A 21,521-nucleotide genomic window follows, 5' to 3' on the forward strand; every position below is an offset into this window, starting at 1 on the left:
ATAAGTTTAATTTGTGTCGTTATTATTATAGATTTAAATGCGCTTAAACCGTAATTTCTTTCTTATCTATTAATCTAACACATTAATCTATGATGATACTTTTATTTGGTTTGCAGAAAGCGAAAGTTGAACTTAAACCCGATCTTTAAAATCGGAAGATATACATTAATTATTAAATTTTATTTAAAAGGACGGACTCTTTCAAAAAAAATTTTTAAAGTGTTGTCTATTGAGCAGTCAATTGAACTCAATAATGTCAAAGTATTGTTACTTAAAATTCAATCATATGATAAAAAAAAAAAAGGTTATAATTAGTAAATCATAGACGTACTAAATGGAATTACATATCTAAAGTAAACGTATAGTTTAGTGGTTGAGTCCTTCGCAAAAAACATATAGTGATTGAGATAATAATATCAAATCATGGAACACAATAAATCTAATTATGATTAAAATGGTAAGTAAATAAGTTATCAAGACAAAAATTAAAAGGAAAAAGTTATTATCTTAAAATTAGAGAAAATCTCTCCATGTTTCAACACTTTTCTTCCTTAATTACTACATCAAATAATTATCTGATCTGGGTAATGATTATTTTACCCTTCATGATTCTTTAATATTTTATCCTTAATCACTAATAACTTTTGGTAAAATTAAGATTTAGTCCTTATTTTTTATTCATTCAATTTGGTCTTTTCACACCAATTTCACGTTATACTAAATTGGGTTATTTTCACTTTTGGTCCTTTCATTTTTCTCATATTTATACTTCAACCCCTCAAATTTTAAATAAGTATACTTGAACCCCAAGCTTTTTACATTTTTACGATTTAACCCTTACTTTAATTTAGTATACTGCAACATACTTCTCAATTCAACTTTCTTTGATCCTCCTCAACCTGCCGAAATGAGTTGGGGTGTAGTAGTTGACTGAATATCTAGGGGTAAAGCATTGTTTCGGTGCAGGCCGCGAGAGTGGTACCAAATCGAGGCAAATTCTGAATACTAGATGTGACCTCAAAATAATAGGGGTCGAGGTCGACGAGTGAGACTATAGGGGTATTACTTTCATTTCATTATTTTACTTTATCCAAAAATAAATTATATACCATCTCGATTTATTACTGCTTTTAAAGTATAACAATTTAAGGAGTGTTATGATTAGAGAAAATCTCTCCATGATTTTAGAAACAGTAAGATAATAATTTAAATTTGTAACTGTAGAAAATACAGTTGAAATTCACAGTTAAGTATGCTGATTTAACTAAACTAATAAAGCTCTCCTTTTAGACTTAAGAAATAAAATAAGTAATTATTTGATATTTAAAAATATAAATAAAAACGAAATAAATGAGACACACGCCGGTTAAGAATCTATAAATTCATGGTCTCATCCCTCTTTGTTTCATATTAGTTTTTCCAGTGGAGATAACCCCTTTACCAAGGCACCATTTCGTCGACATGTTTTCATCATCAGAACAGTATTTGGTCAGTGTCTCCTCCTCCTCCTTTTAGATCACCTTTTATTGACTTTTTTTTTTAATTTTTTTTTTAATTTTAGAGTTTTGGTCTAAGAGTTGACCCCCAATCTCCAGGATGGTATGAAAGTCTGACCAAAATTCTCAAGACAATCAAAGGTATGCCTTTGTTCCCATTTTTCTTTTCATTTTACAAATGCTTGGATTTGATTCCTGAATTCGTTATTGTCACATTTTAAAGGTGAATTGATTATGATGTTATTTGTGTAGGAGCAACTTACACCATCGATGTGGAACAAGGGATGGCTTTTGTTTCCGGCCGAGCAAACTCGAAATCGATCCTCAAAAAGTTGAGGAAATCGGGTTTGGAGGTGGCTTGGATCAAGACCGGGAAGCCGAATATTTACAGCAGCCACGGTCATGGATACTATCAAACTAATCCATATCTTCAATACCCTTTTCAATATTTTCATCCATATGGCTACTATTCCACTCGTTATTATTAGAGCTGTTCATCATAGACAAATTGGATTTCATTTTTTTAATCGATTTGTCTATGATTTTTTATTTGATCTTTTTTTTAGGAAAAACCTCTTTTTAATCTGATTAACGAATCCGTTTTATTATTAGGATTCATATCCGACATAGTAGGTGGAGGTTTTTTTTCTACTTCACTATTTTTTTTTGAAATGGAAATGATAATGGAGCATTGTAGTATTCTTGTGCATGACTTGGATTTTTTATTTTCTTGTATAATTTTTGAATACATGAATTTCATTTATATATATATAATACTCACATGTAATGCAATATTTAAGTTGGATTTTAATGTTAAATCAATATTTTTATCCTAAAAAAAATATCAAATCCAAATGGAAATTCTGAAATTTAGGATGAAATTACTGATGTAACATTAAATTATTAGAAATAGATAATCTCCCTGTTTGATATGATCTTTTCTCTCAATAATTATGCATCTATCTTTTCATGCAAGAGATAAAGCAAATTTCTATCCTAAATCCAATCCAAACCATAAATTAAGCTCTCAAACGATAAAGGATAATTACTTGCAAATGTCTCTAAGTAGTCTACTAATCTAACAATGGTAATACTTGCAAATCAAGTTATCTTAAATTTAATGTGCAAAAAGTCAGATTTGAACCAATATTATTTGAATTGAGTCAGATTAGTCGGTTGGATCAAGAATTTAATCAATTAATCCAGGAATCGATATAGACTAACTAGCACTTGAACCTATTTCTCTATTTTTAGTAATCTATTTAATTAAATCGAACAAATCGATTTAATCAATCAAATCAGAAACTCATGATTTGTTGGTTCAACTACCGCTCCGATATTGATAACATTAATTTAAACTCTCCTCATTTAATTATGCGATACACATCAATTATTTAATTAAATGTATGATGTATAATCTATTAATAATTAACATTAGGAAAACTAATTATAAACAAAATGGTAAATTTTATACACCATTTTGTATCTTTTTGTGTAATTAATATCTTAATGATTCAGTTATTGAATTTATCGATATAATGATGTATGTTTTTGAATTGATCCGATATCTTTATTACATTTATTTAAAATGTTATATATATATATTAATATTTATTTAACGGTTGAAAGTTTTTTACATAAAATAAATAGCTAATTTTTAAAATTTATGTCAAATTGTCATCCATGATCTACATGAATGGAATGTGAAATATGATAGATTGAATATGAAACAAGGGGAGGGACTGTTGTCGTATTCTTTTATACGATTAATATTTTAACGATCTAACTATTGAATTTATTAATGTAATTGTACTTGTCATGTATGTAAACTTTTAAGACTAAAATTTATTTCGGAGAAAATTAACATGTTTACTAATTAGAGAAAATCCCCCTAGTTCAATGACGAAGTCGAGTTTATAGAATTTCGAGTTTTTCATAGTTTCATCTTGTGCTAACCATGCACGGGCTTTCAATTTTGATTTTATTTTAGTTTAAGTTATATCATTTGTGGGTTTTAACGTACATTAATTTTAATTTTGTATAATTTTATATATGTAATTTTAATTTAATTTAATTTTTACAAATTAGTAACACGATTATTGATATAACATTATTTTATATTTATATATTGCATATATAAATTAAGTGCGGTAGACAAGGGGTCGAGACTTCTTTAGGTTAATGGGTCCAAATTCTATTATCTCATCCCCACCCCTAATCATTGAAAGGATAGGAAAAAAAAAGTAGGTGCTTTGCCCTCCAAATGCTAAATCAGACCCTTTAAAATTTAATATAATACAAGTTATTATAATGATAAAACTACTATAATTTATTTTAGCCTCTCTAAAGCAATTTTCCTTACTTTGCCTATGTCAATAATTGTATTTATTTAATATAATAAAAGTTAATTGCACCAAATATTAACAAATTTTAAAATATTCTAATTATATCATCAAACTATGAAGATTATATCAATCGGGTTCTTTTATTATTAAAATTAAATGACACGCTAAATCTTATATAATTAAATTTAAAATAAATTTAAAAAAGGAGATAATGTAACATTACTTCTAAAAGTAAAAACTAAAAATAAAGTAAAATTGAAAAAACAAAAGAGTGAATAAACTATAAAGCATTCATCAAAGTTTGAAAACTTCAAAATCAAGAGTTTTAGAACATCCATTTTAATAATATTCATTTTTCTTAAAATTTTCATTTTAGATTATGTTGTATAAAATCAAGAGTATAATTTAAAAGTTAAATTAACAATTTTGTAATAGAAAGACTTGATTGATATAACATCTGTAATTTGAGGATGAAATTAAAATGATTTGAAATTTGAGTACCAATTTAAAATAAAGACCATAGTTGAAAATATCTAATACATATTTTTTTTGGTAAGAAAGGAAATTTAATCATAGAGGAATCATTATGCTTTTGTCTTCTTCTACAATGTGTCTCACAAATAAGTGGAGGTTCCTCGAAAATAATTAATCGACCTACATCACTATTAGCCTCTTTTGCAGTATGGTTAGTAACCATGTTGCTCTCTTTTAATATGCATCGAAATCTCACTTGTCAATCCTTCTTTTTGCATCAGGTATGAATCATCTTAACTTCTGCAATATTACTAGTCTTGCAAAACCGTTCCGGCTGATATCAATTAGAACCGCATTATCACTTTTCAATTCCACCTGTTGAAATCTTCGTGCACATGCTAGCTTTAAAGACAGCCTGAGCTTTTACTTTGAAAATGTCCATCATTCCTGTTCTCATTTCAAATCCCACCAGCCATTCTCCTTCTGATCGTCTAAAAACTCCACTTACAACCGCATGCAACCGATTCACCGAAACCGACCCATCGACATTGATTTTGATCCACCCAATGCTCCATATGTCCACTAACAAACAACGATTTTGTCCAGATTACAACCGAGGCAATTAAATCTCGACTGCTGCTGCTGGATTGATTGAAAACAAAATCATTGCAACTCTTGCACAGAAACCAGCTTGTTATTGAGAAAAATTTAGCCCACTCTCCATCGAAGGATGACAACCTACCTTCATTCTTGACATTCCATGCAAGCCATCGTTCGAGCGGTAAATTGAAGAAGGAACTCCATGTGTGAATTGGTAACACAGCTTTCCAGACTGTATGCGCAAAGCTGCAATCTCTTACAACATGGATCGCAGATTCCACAGCGCGCACATCCACAACGTTTGCAATGGGAGAACATAGTCATATCTCGCCTCGCTCGTTCCTCATTAGTTAAGAGGCGACTACGAGATTTTTATATGATTCTGCTATAGAGAAATTCCCTGTTGATGTCCACTGCCACGTAATGCGATCTGGTCCGGCTTTTTCCCATAAAAGAATCAAAGTTCCATTTATTTATTTGAACTATAAAATTAAAGTCTTTTAATATTAAATTAAAATTTATGTGTGAAATTACATATATGGTATGAATTTATTCAAAGAATCAAAAGGAAATTTGTTTCCTTAGTTATTATCATTAATTATTCCCCATTATACTGAAAAGAAACGAAAAAAAGAAAATCATCTAGAATTAAGTCCATTAATTCATTGCCTCAGCTCCCTTTGTTTCTTATTTAATCTCCAGTACTTAACCCCTCTTCAAAAGTACCATTTTCATCAACATGTTTTCATCATCAGAGCAATATTTGGTCAGTATTTTCTTTTCTTCCTTTAATTCTTTATAATTTGAATAATTTTCATAAATACAACTTACTACTTAAATCACCATTGATTGATTCTTTTTTAGAGTTTTGGTCTAAGAGTTGATCCCCAATCTCCAGGATGGTATGAAAATCTGACCAAGATTCTCAAGTTAATCAAAGGTATTTTCATTGGATTTTTATAAATATAATCTTGAGTTTTTTAGGGTTTAGGGTTTATAGTTGATTGGAATCTTATTTGTGTAGGAGCAACTTACACCATCGATGCAGAACAAGGAATGGCTCTTATTTCTGGCCTAGCAAACTCGAAATCGATCCTCAAGAAGCTTAAGAAATCGGGTTTGGAGGTGGCTTGGATCAAGACCGGGAAGCCGGATACTTACGGCAGCCATGGTCATGGATACTATCAAACTAATCCATGTCTTCAGTACCCTAATTACCATTACAACACCAACTATGGTGATCCCTATTTTCCCAACCCACCACATTTTGAGCCATATGGTTACTATTCCACTCGTTACTATTAGAGCTGTTCATCATAGGCAAATGGGATTTTTTTTTTTTTAAAGAAAAAAACCATTTGTTTTATGATTTTTTTTTGTTTGACGTTTTTTTAGGATAACCTTTTATTTACATGATCGATGAATCTATTTTATTATTAGGATTCATATTCGATGTATCATATTTTATGACATTAAAATCCTCGAATCCGTTTATTTTTAGGATTCATATTGATGTAAACCAGAGTTTTTTTAATGATATTGGAACTCTTATGTTTACATAATCTATAATAAGGACTTGATTTTGTTTATACTTTGTTTTCTTTTTTATTTTTTGAAGTAAGTTTATACTTTGTTTTCATTAATAAGAAATGGGTTTTTTATTTTTTTCAATTTCTTCTTTCTGTTTATCTAATCACTGAAATTAGGTTGACAAGGGTCTTTTCTATCTTAACTAGTAGTCAAGTGTTTGATCTTCGCCCTGGGTATAAAGTAGCTTTAAAACTCGTGGTTAACATTTACTCCTTTAATGAACCTATAAAATACGGTTAATTAGTTACTGAGATCACTCTGATAGATACATTAAAAAATAAAAAATAAAAAAATTTCGCCAGCCTTGTTATTTTCCATGAGTTTTACATTACAGCATTTTGTTTTTTCTTCATCTATACCAAGCATAAAATGGAGTAGTATTGACTAGATTTTAGTGTAGTTGTTTAAATCTTAACATTGATTATAAATCATTCACGGAAAATTAAGTTCAAAAAATTGGATTGAATTGTCTATTGATTCTTAGATCGATTGGTACAAGTATTATTGTCAAATATTAATGTAGAAGGACGTGAGTTTGAGTGTGCTGAAGCTTATTATTCTGTTATTTATGAGTTGGAGAGAGACTATAGATAGTTTTAAGCATTTTGTAAAAATAAACAAATATAATCACAACTTTATTTATAAAATAAAATAAAGAAATTGTGATGATCAATAACGGAAATTTCAAGTTTGATGCAAATTATTAGTCCTTAAAACGAATTAAAGAAGCGAAGATCTTAATTAATTTTATTAATTAAGCCACAATTAAGTGATGTTGTTTATAATTAGAATTGAGTGGAAAAGATTAGATAAGAAAATCCCGTGGATTGAATAATGGAGAAAATCTCTCAAAAAAATCCCAAGTTTAATTTTTTTTTTGGTTAAATCACTTTTTAGGCTTAAATTTGGTAACTACTGTTAATTTTTGAACTTAACAATTGTTCCGGCATTGGGATTTAAATTTTTTTGATTGTCCCTGGTACTTCTTTGAAAACCCTAAAGTTTTAAACCCCAATGTGGGAATAATTATCAAGTTTAATATCTAATATGTGAACAATTGTTAAGTTCAAATCCTAATATTGGAACAATTGTCAAATTCATGTACTGATTTGGACAAAAGAAAAAGAGGTTCAAGATCCAATGTCGAAATCATTACTTATTTTAAGCCCCAATATGAGAATGATTATCAATTTTAAGGATCAATATATAGACCAAACAAAAGCTTAAATCCCAATATATTAGTTTGTCAAGTTTAGACAAAAAATAAAATAAAATTATTACTTATATTTTTTATTCTTCATGTAATGTCTTAATTTTTTGCATTTCCATACTATAAATTATGTTTGATCTTTGTAATCCTAATATATATTTTTTTAAATGTAAACAAAGCTATGTTTCCATTATACTTGCTCTTAGGCAGAGCCATCCGGTCCGACACGAAGGTTAGTTTGAAAAGTGGGAGGATTTTAGTAAAAATGTAGGTCCGAAAAATGGGCTTGTGCAAAAAAAAAAATAAGACCCATTTAGAAAACAGGCTAAGTCTTGAGTAAGACTTTTTCGGCCAGGCCCGAATATGTAAAAAGAAAACTTCATTTTTTTCTTCAATTTTTTACTATTTTTTTTCACTATTTTGCTATCATTTCACTATTATGTTGTTGCTATTTTGTTGTTATTGTATAACTATTGTTTTATTGTTAATTTTGTTACTATTTTAGAGACATTTGATTGTTAAATTACATCTATCTTAGTGTTATTTAAGTATATATATATATATATATTTAAAATTGATTTTCAATTTGTTGGGAAACATTTATTTTCATGTTTTTGATATTTTTGATGTACTATATATTTTTTATTTTTATATAAAAAAATTAATATGGGCAGGGCGAGCTCTAGTTATAACATTTTTCTTGAGTTGGACTTGAGTAAAATTTTAGACCCATTTTTCGAGTCCGAACCTAGCAAACGGACTTAAAATTTTAGTTGGGTCCATCATAAACATCTCTAATTCCTCTTTAAATTTTTTATTAATATATTAAATGTAATAACGACTAACTTTAATTAAAATGAAAACATATAGGCATTATAGAAAATAAAAAATATTTATTCTAAAAAACAAAAAAAATATAAACAAACCTTTCATGGGCAAATAATTGCTATATAAATGATATATAAAATAAATTTACTATTGATTTATTATTGTGTCATTGAGTAAACTAATTTAATAAAAATAAATATACGAACCATTAGAAACATTTATTATATTTGTAGCCAATATTTTCTATTATTACAATATTATAAAATTTTATATTATAGATAGTAATTAAATTGACTTAGTAATATTAGACAGGAAAATAATTATTAAAAATAATTTGTGTTATTATAATTTTAAATTGATTTTATAGAATCAATAAAGCTAGCAATCAACGAAATTGCTAAAACGTGAATTTTAGAGCATTATTCATGATAAATGTTTTTTTACATCATTATTGATGATTAATGTTAAGCAGTATGGAACAATTTTAAAATTTGTGGTTAACATTTATTCTTTTAATGAACCTATAAAACGTGAGTGATTAGTTACTGAGTTTGCTCAAGTAGATACATAGAGAAATAGAAAAAAATACATCACCACAAAAAGAAAAAATATATATAATTGATTACAGATCCATTAAAATAAAGAACTTCTAGACTAGGGGCGAAGCCAGAACAATCTTTTAGGGGGATAAATGAAATTTTAATTTTTTATAGTTTATATCTTTATAATTTTTAAAGAATTAAATTAAATTTTTTAAATTTTAGGGGGTCAAAGTATAATTTTATCTTTACTAATTTAATTTTTTTTTAAAAATTTAAAGGCTTAAATAATAATTTTACATTTTAGAGGGCCAGGGCCATGCCAGCCACCCTCTAGATTCGCCACTATTCTAAACTTAATCATGGTTGGATCATTCATCTAAACCCAATAACCCATTCGAAAAATAAAATAATTTAAATAAAAATATAAACTTAAAAAATAAATTTTAAAAAATAAGGGCAATTTTTTAAATTGATTAGACCTTAGGTAATTTTTTTTCTTTTTTATTTTATCCTATTCAGTTGGCATTTATTCTAAAAAGAACGAAAGACACTAAAATTTTTAAAAATCTAAATGAAAGTTTTTCATGAGCAGGGTCTACGAGCACCCAAGATATGCCTATGATTTACATATCGTACACATTCATCAAATTTAAACATTTGTAACCGACAAATCATGGTACCACATATTGGTTGGTTTTGAACAAACCATTCTGTTTTGACTGGATTTTAATAAATTTTATTTTAATATTTCATTTAATATTTTTGGTATTAATATTTCATTTAAGTTATTTATATTAATTAAAAAATTATAAACTTTCACCAAATTTCAAAATCGGTAATAAATGGCAAAATTCAATTGGACTAATATGTAAAAATAAAAATATATGGTTAATGGAAGAAAAGTAGAATGACTTGGCAAAAAAAAATAAAAGGGTTTAGGTAAAATTATAATCTCGAAAAATAAGTTTAGGCAAAAGTTAAATCTGTTTAGAAAATAAATTGGGTGGAGTAAGGTTTTTTTTGCAATAAAATACCTTGCTATTTTGCTACTGTTTTTCCATGTTTTGATGTTGTTTTCTTTTTTTTTTTAACTACTATTTTGCTACTATTTCACTATTATGTCGCTACTATTTTAATGGTATTTGCTTATTAAGTTGCACTTATCTCAGTCTTATTTAAGTATAAAGACTTTTTAATTTATTTTCAATTTATTGAGAAACATTTATTATAATATTTTAATATATTTAGTGTATTATATATATATATATATTTAATTTTTATGTAAAAAATAAACATTAAAAAAATTAATACGGACGGATCGAACCGGCCTCAAGTTTTAACATTTTTATCCCGACTAAATTTGGACAATAGTTTAAACCTATTTTTTAGGTTGGACCAAGTCAAAACTTATCAATCGGGTCTAAAATTTTGTTAAAACCCAATCTAACTCATGAATAACTCTAAAAGAAAGTCGGACAAAAAAATCAATCACTATTGGGTTATTTTTGAAAAATTTTAGATGACTATATACATAGAAGAACATGTCAAGATATACATGCGACAAGCTTTGATGGTGCCAAGTGTCGATCAAAGAACTTAGCCAACTAATTTAATATTTTTAGGGATAAATTTTAAAATTATACATAATTTTTATTTAATGTATAATTGTATATATGAATTTTAATTTGATACAATTATATATGTGAAACTCTAACAGTGGTTCAAATGTACACTTAAAATTTTAATTTTGATTTAATCATATACATTTAAATAAATAAATACATTAATTTATTTTTATATTAGATAAATATAATTATTTATATATGCAATATATAAACATAAAATGACGTTATTTCTATAAATGTGTTAATATTTATAAGAATTAGATCAAATCAAAATTTTATGTACCAAATTATACAAAATAAAATTTATATATATAGTTGCATGTTAAACCATAATTTATATATAGTTTTGAGATTTATCTCCATTTTTTATTAAAAACTTAGCTTTAGAATGTATATATAAAATTAGATTATAAATATTACACTAAATTCGTTATTATATAAATTAAAATTATTTATAATTCACAAAAATTATTAATATATTAATTAAGATTCACTTTAACATTACTTCTCAAATATTTGAGAGATAGATAAAATATGACTAAATAATATGCTTTTTAAGTTTTTTAAAAATGTTTTACAAAAGCATTATTTTATCAAAAACGGTTTTTGGCCTCTACTTTTAAGAAGCTTTTCCGATTATTGAGGGGAAGTGTTTTTACCTCGCATAAATGGTAAGTTCTGAATTTAATTCCTCTCAAACCCAGCTTTCTTCTTCACTGAAAATTTGCTTCAACACAAAATTCCCCCCAGAAGGCTTGAACTTTCTACTTCAGCAGAAATGGGTATTTCTCAAATGCCTCCAATCTTTTTATTATTTCTTCTAAACCATGTAATTTTCTTATTAATGCGTTCTTTTTTTCCCAAATAGGTATTTCTCGTGATTCAATGCACAAGAGGCTTGCCACTGGTGGCAAAAAGAAGGCTTGGAGGAAGAAGAGAAAGTAATGTGAAAGACCTTCATTTCCTTTAATTTAATTTTTTTTTTTGATAATTTTTGCTTTGTTTGGTTGCTTAGAAAGTTTATTTACTATTACAGAAAATATGGGATTTTATCTCGTGATTTAGCTTCCTTTCAGTGCTGTATAGAGCTATTTTATTGAGCTTTATTGGGAATTTTTTTGGTTAATTGATTCAAGTGGCTCATCATGACTATAAATATTGCTATTATTTTATATCCGTAAAATTTTGTTACCAGAGATCTTGTTTAGTTTCCTTTATTTTTCAATCTAAGTTTATCTTGTTTTCTAAATTTTGGGGGTTTACTTTTGAAGGTATGAACTTGGAAGGCAACCTGCAAACCCAAAGTTGTCAACCAACAAGACAGTGAGGATTCGGATTCATGGTGCAAACCGTTAAGTTGCATGCTTGAGGCTTGACACTGGAAATCACTGGCAGGGAAGTGAGGCCGTGACACGTAAAACCCGAATCTTGGATGTGGTGTACAATGCATCCAATAGCAAGCTGGTTCGCACTCAAACTCTGTTGAAGAGTGCTATTGTTCAAGTCGATGCTGCTCTATGCAAGCAGTGGTATCTCCAGCACTGCGGGGTTGACATTGGTCGCAAGAGCAGCAGCAGCCAAGAAAGGAGAGGTATTAATTATGTTATGATCGCATTGATACTGTTTCCATTGTTATTTCTTTTAATGTTTCGGTGTCATGGAAATTGAACCTTTGGTGTCTTTAATTTGTTAATGCTATAACCGATTTGCTCTTGCATAATAAATCTTTGGGAATTGCTGTTTACAGTTTTACATTGTTTTACTTCATTTGTGTATAGGAAGGTGAAAGCGGTACTGAGGAGGCGAAGAAGAGTAACCATGTAATGAGGAAGCCGGAAAAGCAGCAACTGTATCGAGGATCGTTTGTTGGCTTGCATCTCTTCGCGGCTTGGTCAGTGTGGACATGCCGACGGGTACGTCATGTCTCGAAATTCTTTTTTTATACATAAGATAAGCCTGAACTGAATATCATATTTATTCTAAAATATGATGTCAAATGGGGTTTGACATCTATATCTTGGAGGACAAGGAGCTTGAGTTCTACATGAAGAAGATCCAGAGAAAGAAGGGGAAAGGAGCTGCCCAAAATGGCAGCTACTTGAGATTTCATCTTTTTTATATCAAAATGGAGTCTCCTCTCTCATTTTTTGGCCCAGTTTTCAGCTTTTCATAAAATTGATCATCTTAGTTGTTGTCAGTTAGCTACAAATGACTTGTGTTGTATTAGTATTTGCTGACACTAAGTTTTGAGTTGAAACTTAGGGTGGGTTTGGATGGGCGGTGCGTTTATCTGCGGTTAGTATAAAAACAGTGGTGGTGAGAATAGATACTGTAGCGATTCTGTAACATGAGACAAAAAATAAACTAAACACATTACACCGCACCTTACCTCGTCGCCCATCCAAACCCACCCTTAGATATGTCAACTACAGTGTTGTGTCCTATTCAACATTTTTTTGGGGGTATATGAAGTTGGATGATCTTCAAATCTATAAGTTTAATTAATCCTTGTACGATTTAGTTTCAATTTTTTTTCTTTTCTTCTTGATGCTGTTTTAATAGACTGTTCGGTGGATTCGGAGTAAGTTTCAGAAATAGAAAATTTTAAAGGATCGAAATATAATTTTATCATTGTATATTTTTATTATTCTAGAATTTCAAAAGATATTAAATTAAAATTTTATCATCTTTGAGGAGTCAAAGTATATTTCAAGAGAAGAGTTGCAGTAATAAATCGGGCTGTCGGTTGCTTGCGAGTTACGGAAAGGGTGAGAAGAGACCAAGCTCTTCTATATTGCAAAACGAGAGAGAAAAAGATATTTCAAGAATAACTTGAAGCACAAGCAACACAGAAGGTAAGAATGCACGTCCTTATTACGTTCCAGATTAAGATAAAAACGACGAAATAACTGTTATAATGTGCAGCTCTACAAGGTAAGTTATTCATCTAAATTCAAAGGCTCAAAAATTAGATTTAAACAAAAAATTAGACAGTTTAAAATATAGACTGCACTTCGACTTTAACATTTAAGGCTTGAGTTCGGCCTATTATATTATTTATATCATATAAAATTAAATATTTTACGAAATAGTATTATGTAAACATGAAAAAAATATGTTACGTTGTCTAAATTTAAAATTTTAATATGTTGTAGGCGCGAGAGTTTAAGTTTAATTCCAAACTTAGTATATTAATATTATGCTCGGACATGACTTGACCCATAAAAAGATTTTGGATATCATATTCTTAAAAGAGAAGTTACAAATCTTGAACATGAACGATAAAGCAAATCTAAAATGAATATATTTTTTAATATTAGGGATTTTATGTTGATATTTTCAAAATATTGTTATCTAATAATAATTTTCTTTTAACATAAGAAATTATAATTTTTTTCAATTATTATGTCTTAATGATATTATTTTCCAATATTGAGTATGTGTAAAGTACTTATATATACATTTTAAATTTTGACAATTTTTATACATTTATAAGAAAATAAAAAAAATACACATAGATCTGTAGATCTGTTCGTGGGTCGAGCTATCTGCCTAAATTCGAAGGCCCGCCCGAAATTCAATAAGGTTTGGATAAAAATATTAGGCCCAAAAAATGGGTTTGGATAAAAAAAGTAGGCCCATTTAAAATACAAGTTGGGCTCGGGCTTGAAATTCAAGGCTTGAGTCCGACTCAACCCGAGCCATTTTGAATTTATAATACTTTATATTATGTAATTTAGAACACATTAAAAAATAAACATATACTAAATATATAATACTACTCTAATGTAAACATTAAAAAATTTTAAGATGATCATAAAAATTTCAATAAATAAAAATGTATAAGATTATTAAATATTAAAATAAAACAATATAAATATTAAAAATTAAAAAATAATATGAGCAGATCTAAAATGGGCTTGGTTTAATATTTTACAAATATGGGCAGATTTAGGCAAAATTTTAGGTCCAAATTTTAGATCGGGTTAGGCTTAGGTAAATATAAAATATGTTAATATTATGTTTAGGCCCGACTCAACCAACCCGATCATGAACACCTCTAATTACACAAAATTGTAATTCTGTCATGTTTTTAATTTTAAAAATTTTAAATTTTAATATAATTGAAAAACACAACGAATAATCCATCCAAAAATTAGTTACACAAGATCCCAAATTCCACGGTCACAAACATACGTTGCAACAAAAGAGTGCATTCTATTTAATATACTCTGAGAAACACCGAATCATTAACAGAACCAAAAAACTGTTTGAAAGCCAGTCTTGCTCTTTGGTTGTCTAGAAGGTAAAAACTAAAAAACCGTTCTTTTCTTTTCTTTTTTCTTTTTTTCATATTTTCCTATTTTTCACTTTTCTTTCTTAGGAGAAAAAATGGATCATTTCCTATCCGTACATCATCATTTCCTATCTAAATATAATCAATCTTACAGATATATACATTTTTTAATTCTTTAAATGGTTTATTTCATGTGAGGCGGTGGTGTCAAGTTTAAAAAAAAAAAATTGAAAGGATCATATGATGAATTCTTTTATTCAAAAACCACAATAACTTTTCTTTTAACAGGTATGCATTTCTGGGTTTGTTTTGGTATTTTGTTTCCTACATTGGGTTATCATTTGTTTTAATTTTTATTTTCAATTTTCTTTTAGGTTTTTTCCCCTTTTGTAATTGGTTGTTCCTTTGCATTTTTGGTTCAATGAGGTGTTTTTGTTTTTCTGTTTCATTGGAATTGAATCGTGAAAACATTGAGTTAACTTTGAAATAATTTCTTGGATTTCCATTTGGTTATGATTGTTTTGTTGATTGTTACAAGTTTAAAGTTAAACAAATTTGTTGGATGGTTTCTTTTAATCTTTGTGTTCATGGGGATCTATAGATAAGTTCTTGAATTGGAATTATTATTATTATTTTTAGGTTAGTTTTAGTTTGTATGTGTTAGGGACCAAGGTATATTAGATATTCATGATTGAGTATGTTAAAAGCAATCTATAGGGATGGTTCCATGAAGGATTCATGTTAATTTAATGCTAATATGATCCAAAGTTGAGTCATTGATTTGGTTTTCTGATTTTTCAGATTCTGGCCTTGAGGAATCTTGTTTGAAAGTTCATCTGCCAAGGTAATCTGGAGTCTAGTTCGAGTCCTGCATTGTCCATTGCTGGTTGGGTTCTAGATCCATTTGTCTAACTTGCAGAAGAACTTTTGGATAGATTTTTCTTTCTCTGCTCGAACAATCTTTAGATATGTCTAGATTTGAGGGTGTTACGGTCTCTGACCGAGCGCTTCAAAACCAATTCATGCCTATTGAGTTTCGTAACCTTAAAACCAAGGTAAGCATACTTTGTTCCCTCCTCAATTTATTGCTTCAACTATTGCATTATTAGTATTCGGTTTTATTGTTTTATTATGAATGTAATTTGATATAATCTGAACTGTTTGCGTTTTTTTTTTTATTTACTTTCTTTATATGATTTACAGTTTGTTTCGGTAAAGAACAAAGATGGTAAAGTTAAAGTTGGAGATTTGCCACCCTTGATGGTGAAATTGAAGGCTCTCAGTTCTGCATTTACCGAGGACGAGATTAAGCAGAAATTGGGTGAATCCTATGATGACATGAGCAATGAGATTGATTTCGAAACATTCCTCCGGGTGAGTCATGCCATATTCTATTTTACTGTTGTTAATCATGTAGTATTGTAACATATGAATAAAAAGGAATCATTGCTTTGGTTAAAATTTACATGGCATTTTACATTCCATTAAGTTGATACTCTAATTTGTTAAAGTGCGCTCACATTGTGCTTGGGTGCATGGAATGAGCAGGAGTATTTAAATTTGCAAGGTCAGGCTAAGGAAAAATCGGGTGGTCAAAAGAATTCATCATCTGTCCTAAAGACATCCTCAGCCACTACACTTGTTGAATCAGAAAAAGCCACTTATGTTAGACACATAAACATCTATCTTGCAGATGATCCATTTTTAAAGCAGTTTCTTCCGATGGATCCAGCTTCCAATGACCTTTTCAATCTTGCAAAAGATGGAGTACTTTTATGGTAACTTTTTTTTTTTTTGTTGGGGGGGGGTGCTCCATTATGTATTCTTTTTTCTCTACAAATGCTGTTATAGAGCAGTGACACTGGTTCTGTTCTCATGTTCTGTTGCAGTAAGCTTATCAATGTTGCTGTGTCGGGAACAATAGATGAACGAGCTATTAACACGAAAAAGGTACTTAACCTATGGGAGAGGAATGAGAACCATACTCTAGCTCTCAACTCTGCAAAGGCTATTGGCTGCACCGTGGTAAACATTGGCACCCAGGACTTGGTTGAAGGAAGGGTTAGTACGGATAGGCAGATTCCTATGTGAGTTAGAACGATATTTTCTTATAATCTGATGGTTTTCACCTTGGTGTTACTTGTATTGCAGCCTACTCTCTTACTTGGTTTGATCTCCCAAATTATAAAGGTAGGTATCTAATCTAAGTTGTCTGTATCATTCATGTGCAAGTACTTGTATAGCCTGAAACAGTCAATATAGACTGAGAAGAGTTGGGTCTCAACTTTTTCTCATCCTTACTATCTGTGACAATTGCAGATTCAACTGTTGGCTGATCTCAACCTTAAGAAGACACCCCAGCTTGTAGAAGTGCTGGATGATGGCAATGGAGTAATCAGTTTCTCTTTTCATTTGATTGATGTTTAACGAAGCATTAATTCACAAAATAAACATTTCTTTCAAACAAATGGATTGATTTGTTCCCATTCAAATTATTGATACTTGCAGGATATTGAGGAACTTATGGCGTTAGCTCCTGAGAAGGTTCTACTAAAATGGATGAATTTCCATTTAAAGAAAGGAGGCTACGAGAAAACTGTTACAAATTTTTCTTCAGATGTGAAGGTATTTGACTATGAGAAAACTGGTTTAGCGAATTTTACAGCAATTAGATGTATTGCTTGATGTTGCTTGAATTCATAATTTAATATGTTTTACTCATTTCTGTCCCTGCAGGATGCAAAAGCTTATGCTTTCCTGCTTAATGTTCTAGCACCGGAGTACTGCAATCCGTTGACCCTTGATACTAAGGATGCTACCGAAAGGGCTAAATTGGTACTTGACCATGCAGAGAGAATGGGATGTAAACGGTATTTAAGCCCAGAAGACATAGTTGAGGGGTGGACGAATTTGAATCTTGCATTTGTAGCTCAAATCTTCCATGAAAGGTGAGAAATCACAAACCTGGCAGTCGTAACACATACTTTCCACGCTCGTTGCTCATTGCGTGGTATCTCCAGTGTTATAATCAGGTAATAAAAACATGTGTGCTTTTGCAGGAATGGCCTGAGTGTAGATAGCAAAAAGATTTCTTTTGCAGAAAGGATAACAGATGATGTGCAACTTTCCAGAGATGAGAGATGTTTCCGACTATGGATGAATAGTCTTGGAGTTGAGAATTATGTTAATAACGTCTTTGAGGATGTCAGAAACGGGTAAGTTTTCCTCTGCACAATGTTGTTAAAGTGCTAAAGTTCTATGCATTATCCTTACTGCAGAATTTCAGCATACATTACAAACAAAAAGGTTATGTTAATTTCCTGATTTTCAACACAATGAGCTTGATTTTGATGCAGATGGGTACTTTTAGAGGTGCTTGATAAGGTTGCTCCTGGATCAGTCAACTGGAAGCAAGCAACAAAACCTCCAATTAAGTTTCCATTTAGAAAGGTGGAAAATTGCAATCAAGTGGTAATGATCGGGGAGATGTTGAAATTTTCCATTGTGAATCTTGGTGGAAATGATATAGTGCAAGGAAATAAAAAACTCATAATAGGTACTTTCATCTGGTCTTGTTTTCTCAACTTAAGATGATTCCCTTCGCAGCTTTGCATGTTTTGCCTTGATTAAAAAGGTCAACAAGTATTTTTTTGATAAAGGAATCTACGTTGGGTGTAGAATTCTACTTGGCATTAAGCTTTCATTTGTGAACCTTTTGTCGTTTAATATTGAAAAGAGATCGTTGCTGAAAGTGGATTCCATGTGTTGCAGCTTTCTTATGGCAATTGATGAGGTACAATATGCTTCAACTTTTGAAGAGTTTGAGATCTCGCTCCCGAGGGAAGGATATAACTGATTCCTACATCATAAATTGGGCAAACAGGAAAATCAAAAGCACCGGAAGATCCCGTCAAATAGAAAGCTTCAAGGTTTCACAATGATTTCCATTTTTTCTTATAGTAATAACATTAATTTAAGAGTTAAATCTAATATTTATATGTTATTCTAAATCTGCAGGATAAGAGCATTTCGAGTGGACTGTTCTTCCTTGAACTTCTAAGTGCTGTGGAGCCAAGAGTGGTCAACTGGAACCTTGTAACCAAGGGTGAAAGTGGTATGATTTCTTGCTAAGTCGAATTAATTTTTCATTGGATTTTTTGTGACATTATTTATCGAGCCAAACTTAACAGTTTTTGTCCATGTTGGAATTGTAGATGAAGAGAAGAAGTTGAATGCAACATATATCATAAGTGTGGCTCGTAAGATTGGATGCTCCATCTTCTTGTTGCCTGAAGACATCATGGAGGTAAAGTTGCAGCTATATACAAGTCACATTTTCAATCTTGAATTTGTATATCTATAAATGATAGGAAATAGGAAATAGGAAATAATTCGGTGTTCTAATGGTATGGCAGGTAAACCAGAAGATGATGCTCACTTTAACAGCCAGCATTATGTACTGGTGCCTTCAGAACTCAACGGAAGAGTGCGAGACCAGTAATGGTTACAGTAGTACTTATGCATCAGATGCATCTTCTCCTGCACCATCAGTTAATGGTGAAGATGAAAGTTCCTCACTATGTAGTGAAGTCCCGAGCTTAACCATTGACGACGCTGCCCCAGACGTTACGGTCTCATCATCTCAGTTCGAGAATGGAGAAAGTACTACTGTTGAGTAAAAGATATTGAATGCCAATTGGTTACCACCATACATGGTTCAGACCATGTAGCAAGCAAAAGACGAAGTATGGTTGCGATCTATGTTACCCGGACTCAAAGATAAGGGTTGTTGGAAATGAGTTTGGTTTTTCATATATATCTTCGGCTGATACTACGTCCATACTCAGAATATAGATGTTAGACGTGAAAATTAAAAAAAAAAAAAAAAAGAAAAAAGAAAAAGAGTCCGAGTAACATAGGTTGTATGTTGCAGCTATGGAAGTCCAACTAGACCTTTGAGAGATTGGTTTAACTTTATTAACATAGTTTGCATGGGATTGGCTACAATGGGTTCCTTTTGTCTTGGCCAGAGGAGAAATTACCACTAATAAGTTTTTCTCATCATTCAATTGTATTTTAGATAATGTTCTTTGACAATAAACAAATATTATGCTTTTATCTATACGAACTCAAAACTTTCAAATTATTGTAGCAGCAATAATGCTAACTAAATTAATACGGAATGCAAAGATATATATGATTTATAGGGGAATGATTGTGATATCGCCTTTACTTGTAAAACAAGTCACCTCCCATGTAGGTTTTTCACCAAGTATTGTATAAGGATCCACATATGGCTTCATGGCCAAAAAGGGATTAATCAAACTTGTTTGTGAAGATATAATGTTTTCTTTTCTTGTTTTTGTATTTGTTATACGTAGGAATCAACTATACTAAACCTTAAATTCAATCATCAATTTACCTTTCTAATAAACTTTTGTGTGAGTGTGACCATTAATATTTATCCAAATTGTATTTTCTTTTTTTTTTCTTTTTTTGGTATTTGAAGTTTTTAAAATTGTCTCTACTAAATTATTGCAAATTAAAAGCTGAGGAAAAATGTGGGGTGGAAATTTCATGACATAATAAGAACAATTTTGATGATGCCAAAGGGAAATTTCTTAGTCTCATATCTTTTAGGAATAATAACTTTTGTCCTTCAATTTTAAAAAAATTATTTTAATCTTTTATTTAGTTATTCGTTTTTAGGTTTTTAACTTACATTATTTATTAAATTTTTCTAAAATATTTGGTATCATTAGTTAATCAAACATTAATAAATGATTAAAAGCTTCTCCTTTTACTAAGTGATAAATATTATTATAATGATTTTTGTCCTTTATATTTTATAAAATCTATAAAATGCCTAAATATATCACGATTTGAACTTAGGACCCCACGATTCTGACAACCATAATTTTACCATTTCAATCGAAATCTTTTTAATTTTTGTATAATTTTTTTATATAATTTTTTCATTCACATTATGAGTGTGGTACAATAATCTAATTATATATATATATTTTAATTAAATTGGTGTCACAAAATTAATTAAAAATAACTAAATAATTTATTTTTATAAAATAATAAATATAATTATGATGAAATTTTTACATAATTCAAATATGAAATAATTTTTTAAAAATAATCATAATTCATAAATTTAAACTTAAAACACTTTAATTTTTAATAACTCAATTTTACCATTTGTCTTAAATATCAATTTTATTTTTTATAAATATGTTTTTTATAATATTTTTCACCTAGACGATAGTATTAAAGAAAGTTGGGCAAAAAGACAATTCTAATAAAAGAAAGAATAAAGTCATTGGTGCATTGCTATATGCTGATTAGGGTGTTGAAATTACGGTTAAAATCGAATTAATCAGTTAATCGGTTGGTGAATTAATCTAGTTCCGTCAGAGGTCGGTTAAAAGTTTTTTGAAATTTTAGTTAACAGTTAATTCGATTTGAAATCGGTTAATCAATCGAACTTAATAAATAATATTTTATA

General features: G+C 29.6%; 3 protein-coding genes and 1 pseudogene across 5 annotated transcripts; all 4 read left to right on the top strand.

Moving 5' to 3' along the window:
- The first annotated feature begins 1,361 nt into the window (after positions 1 to 1,361).
- LOC108479081 (uncharacterized) lies at positions 1,362 to 2,251 on the top strand. The gene is made up of 3 exons (XM_017781501.2): positions 1,362 to 1,488; positions 1,562 to 1,637; positions 1,749 to 2,251. The coding sequence occupies exons 1-3, from the start codon at positions 1,462 to 1,464 to the stop codon at positions 1,982 to 1,984; spliced, it is 339 nt and encodes a 112-aa protein (XP_017636990.1). The 5' UTR covers positions 1,362 to 1,461; the 3' UTR covers positions 1,985 to 2,251.
- A 3,403-nt stretch (positions 2,252 to 5,654) lies between these two features.
- LOC108477918 (uncharacterized) lies at positions 5,655 to 6,220 on the top strand. Its single transcript, XM_017780386.1, has 3 exons — positions 5,655 to 5,681; positions 5,780 to 5,855; positions 5,940 to 6,220. Exons 1-3 carry the CDS (start codon positions 5,655 to 5,657, stop codon positions 6,218 to 6,220), a joined length of 384 nt encoding a protein of 127 aa, XP_017635875.1.
- Positions 6,221 to 11,287: 5,067 nt separating this feature from the next.
- On the top strand, positions 11,288 to 13,205 carry LOC108478577 (40S ribosomal protein S8-like; annotated as a pseudogene).
- Positions 13,206 to 14,951: 1,746 nt separating this feature from the next.
- On the top strand, positions 14,952 to 20,219 carry LOC128284194 (fimbrin-1-like). Of its 3 annotated transcripts, none has more exons than XM_053022006.1 (15): positions 14,952 to 15,016; positions 15,809 to 16,062; positions 16,211 to 16,381; positions 16,556 to 16,785; positions 16,897 to 17,068; positions 17,159 to 17,197; positions 17,327 to 17,398; positions 17,516 to 17,632; positions 17,744 to 17,955; positions 18,067 to 18,222; positions 18,364 to 18,563; positions 18,779 to 18,936; positions 19,025 to 19,121; positions 19,222 to 19,313; positions 19,423 to 20,219. In XM_053022006.1, the coding sequence occupies exons 2-15, from the start codon at positions 15,976 to 15,978 to the stop codon at positions 19,684 to 19,686; spliced, it is 2,067 nt and encodes a 688-aa protein (XP_052877966.1). In that variant the 5' UTR covers positions 14,952 to 15,016; positions 15,809 to 15,975; the 3' UTR covers positions 19,687 to 20,219. The 3 variants fall into 3 exon arrangements, with proteins under 3 accessions (XP_052877966.1, XP_052877964.1, XP_052877965.1); XM_053022004.1 differs by having other exon boundaries at positions 15,004 to 15,295; XM_053022005.1 differs by lacking the exon at positions 14,952 to 15,016 and adding an exon at positions 15,290 to 15,319.
- The last annotated feature ends 1,302 nt before the right edge of the window (positions 20,220 to 21,521 follow it).

This window comes from Gossypium arboreum, chromosome 11, assembly GCF_025698485.1.
Source record: "Gossypium arboreum isolate Shixiya-1 chromosome 11, ASM2569848v2, whole genome shotgun sequence".
NCBI lineage: Eukaryota > Viridiplantae > Streptophyta > Magnoliopsida > Malvales > Malvaceae > Gossypium > Gossypium arboreum.